At 38.8% G+C, this 3,273-nt stretch overlaps 1 protein-coding gene across 1 annotated transcript; it reads left to right on the forward strand.

Moving 5' to 3' along the window:
* Window positions 1–6: 6 nt before the first annotated feature.
* On the forward strand, window positions 7–2,953 carry LOC111653344 (carnitine O-palmitoyltransferase 1, liver isoform-like). The gene is made up of 4 exons (XM_023403897.2): window positions 7–138; window positions 701–843; window positions 2,096–2,267; window positions 2,741–2,953. Exons 2-4 carry the CDS (start codon window positions 710–712, stop codon window positions 2,936–2,938), a joined length of 504 nt encoding a protein of 167 aa, XP_023259665.2. The 5' UTR covers window positions 7–138; window positions 701–709; the 3' UTR covers window positions 2,939–2,953.
* Window positions 2,954–3,273: the final 320 nt, after the last annotated feature.

Below are 3,273 nucleotides of genomic sequence, written 5' to 3' on the forward strand. Positions count from 1 at the left end.
GCAGAAGCTCACCAGGCGGTGGCCTTTCAGTTCACCGTCACCCCTGATGGCATCGACCTACAGCTGTGCCATGAGGCTCTACGCCAGATCTACCTCTCTGGCCTCCACTCCTGGAAGAAAAGGTTCATTCGCTTCAAGGTGAGAGGTGTTTGAAGTATGGGAGCACAAAGTTCAGAGGGTTTATGTAAAGGGGAAATTTTGTTTATCTTTGACTGAGTTGCTGTGACTCTGCTTCTGTTTATTTCTCTTCTCAGTAAATATTCAGTTAATAAGCAGCATCATAAGGGGCCCCAGCAGCACTATGTTTTTATTTACTGATTGCTATCCTGCTGTAAGTCTGTTTGCTGGGTTACATTAACTCAATCACACTAGAAGGTCACCCACTCTCACACAAACAGCCAGCAGTGACGGTAACCTTCCTGTCTGTTCTTTGTGTCCTAACCTTTGGCCTAGATGTCTCTTTACACACAGTCATATTGAGTCATTCAAATCCAAAGCCTTCTAGCATTTTCACACATTCATCTTCCATTCTTTGTTTAGATGTCGGTAATTAATGATAGATCACATTTATTAACAGGAGAACACTATAGTATGAAATGTTATGAAGTGGGTGATTTTTATAAATTACAGGCAAATATATTCTTTGCTCTTTCTGACCTTGATGACCTTTGTAACCCTCCGTTTGGTTGACTCTCCACAGAATGGGGTAATGACTGGTGTGTACCCGGGCAGCCCTGGTGGGTTCATGGTAGTGGTTGTGTCCTACATGTCCTACAATAAATATAATCAACTGGATCCTTCTCTGGGGTTGATTGCCAAGCTGGGCCAACACATACCTATTAGGTAAGGCCACCGATATCTTGACGTGTTTCCTAGCATGACACGGTGTTTGTTTTGAGGTGTTTTTCCATTACTGGCAATATGGAGCATATAATAACTATATTGGAGCTACAATATGGAGTAATATGAAATATTGATTTGCTAGGTTCTATAGTATGAATTTAGCTAGAAAAGATAATAGATATGGAAGAAACTGTGATAAAAGATCCAACGTGAAAGTGCCACATCTTCAGAAGCAATGACACTGGAATTTCTTTTTACTACATCTATGCAATTAAGCACATGCCTCAGGTATTTACGAGAAAACGTGTAGGCGTGTTTCTCCAGCACCTCCATCAGTAGCAGCTCTTGGTTTAGTTATAGACTGTGAAGTGAAAGTGTTGATCTCATTCCAAAATCACAATTTGTTCTTCGTTCTGTCCACCACACCTCATCTTCATGTTTGCTAACAATATTGATCTTGTTTAGTTATTGTGCAAACATTTCCTGTCCATATAAAACTTTAATGCCTCTCTTATCAATAATGCTGGGGATTTACCCTCAAATGAAGGACGTTATTTATAACAGTGTTGTTAAGGTTGGTATTCTCAGAAATATCTAAAATTTTTCACAAGTACATGTGTTTAGTGAGAGCACCTGTTGGTGTTACATTGTTTCAAACACTAAAATAACAGATTAAAGCTTATTTTTTTCATTTTCTCAAATGTATCATCAATGACACTGGCTACACTGAGTAATAAACGTGTAGTATTATATATTTATTATTATATTATTATTATTATTATTGTGTGTCTGTGTGTGTGTGTGTGTATTTTAGTCCTATCAAGATAAATGATATGCATTGTTTATCAGTCATGGTTTAATGTGACTTTGTTGACTTTGGACTGAGCTATGTCTGGCAACTGCTACATGAGATTTATTGTCCAGTGTTGCTGTTGTTTTGTTGTAGCGCACAGTCTTTTGGATTGCTCAATAGGTCAGACTTGAAAGTTAAATAGCCGGTGTTATTACCTTTAATATAGCCACCATATCATCTAATTGTTCTTTCCATCTAAGATAGAAAATGAATTTGCTACAATAGTAATTAATTCTTTACAGACCCACTTTTAAGTCTCGCTCATTATAACAGCGTGATTCTTAAGCAGGAAAGAATAATCTCTCATACTTTATATGGTTCCACTGTGCAGTTAAATAAGAAACGCTTGATTTGCTACAGATTGTCTCACCCTCTTTGTTTCCCCTTCTCTGTCCACAGCCGATATATGTCCACAGACAGCCAGAGGATAGTTGGAGGAGTGTTGGTGGGCACGGGCCTGTGGGTCACCATAATCATGATAATGAGGAATGTCCTAAAGTGCCTGTTGTCGTGGCATGGCTGGATGTATGCACGCCATGGCTCTGTGTCCTGGTCTACTCGTCTGTGGATGGTGAGCCAATGAATGCGTTCCTCTGTTCAAATTACTTTATTAAATTTAACTAAATTTTGTCTCTGTCCCTGCGTATGGAAGACATTGTCATGACTTGTTAGACCCAGATGTACGATGAACATTTATTAAGCTCATGGCTACAATATTTATACTACATTTGTATAAACTCTGTATATTATTATACACTTGTGCATTTGTTTCACTTGTGAAATGATTTGGAGTGATGTCCACCATGCATTGCTTCAAGACATTAATTTCCTCTTGATGTAGGTTAACAATACCCAGTTACAATGCAATTCTTATGTAAGGTGTATGACATGCCATGATTGCTACTTTGGTCCTTATAGTTTAACCCACTGGTTACGACGTATTTGACCTTTGGCTCATACCCTGCAGGTTTCCAAGAGAGACACACACCTTTCTTTACCTTCCTTTGCCCTCTCTCCTCTCCCTTATTTGTTCTTCTTGTCCAGTTATTAGTGAAGGTGTTCTCTGGCAGGAAGCCAATGCTCTACAGTTTCCAGAACTCCCTGCCGCGGCTTCCTGTTCCCACTGTCAAGGACACCTGCAGAAGGGTAATTTCCATCTGTCATGTCACTTCCTGTCTGATTGTTCATAATGGTCCTAGCTGTCAAACTACAACAAAACTTTCCATTTTGAAAAAAAATTGAGAAGACTTTTCATTCTCTATTCTTTTTTTCTAATAACCAATTGAAATAAAAAGCCATTTAATACCAAATTGCCTCTGATGGCTGTTCAATTATTGTATGGGTGAATGTGGCAAGTATTGTAAAGTGCTGTGAGTGGTCGCTAAGACTAGAAAAGCGCTGTATAAGTGCAGTCCATTTCATTTACTATTGAACTGCTTGTAAATGCTTATCTCTGTCATGCAACAAAGGGCTCTCTTTGAGCAGTGAGGAAGTACTTACTTGAAACAATGAAATATCTAGTCACATCTCTGTAGATTCCTAAGACTCCTGGAAGATTTTCAAATCTGGCAATGTGA

This window comes from Seriola lalandi, unplaced genomic scaffold (genome assembly GCF_002814215.2).
Source record: "Seriola lalandi dorsalis isolate HSWRI2012SDOR001 ecotype SW California unplaced genomic scaffold, Sedor1 jcf7180001974018, whole genome shotgun sequence".
Classification (NCBI taxonomy): domain Eukaryota; kingdom Metazoa; phylum Chordata; class Actinopteri; order Carangiformes; family Carangidae; genus Seriola; species Seriola lalandi.

What these genes read in the sequence shown, in the direction of transcription:
- LOC111653344 (XM_023403897.2), top strand. Translation starts at nt 710, where the DNA reads ATGACTGGTGTGTACCCGGGCAGCCCTGGTGGGTTCATGGTAGTGGTT. An exon ending in GGCCAACACATACCTATTAG is followed by an intron (nt 844 to 2,095) that starts GTAAGGCCACCG and finishes CTCTGTCCACAG; the next exon opens with CCGATATATGTCCACAGACA. An exon ending in GGTCTACTCGTCTGTGGATG is followed by an intron (nt 2,268 to 2,740) that starts GTGAGCCAATGA and finishes CTTCTTGTCCAG; the next exon opens with TTATTAGTGAAGGTGTTCTC.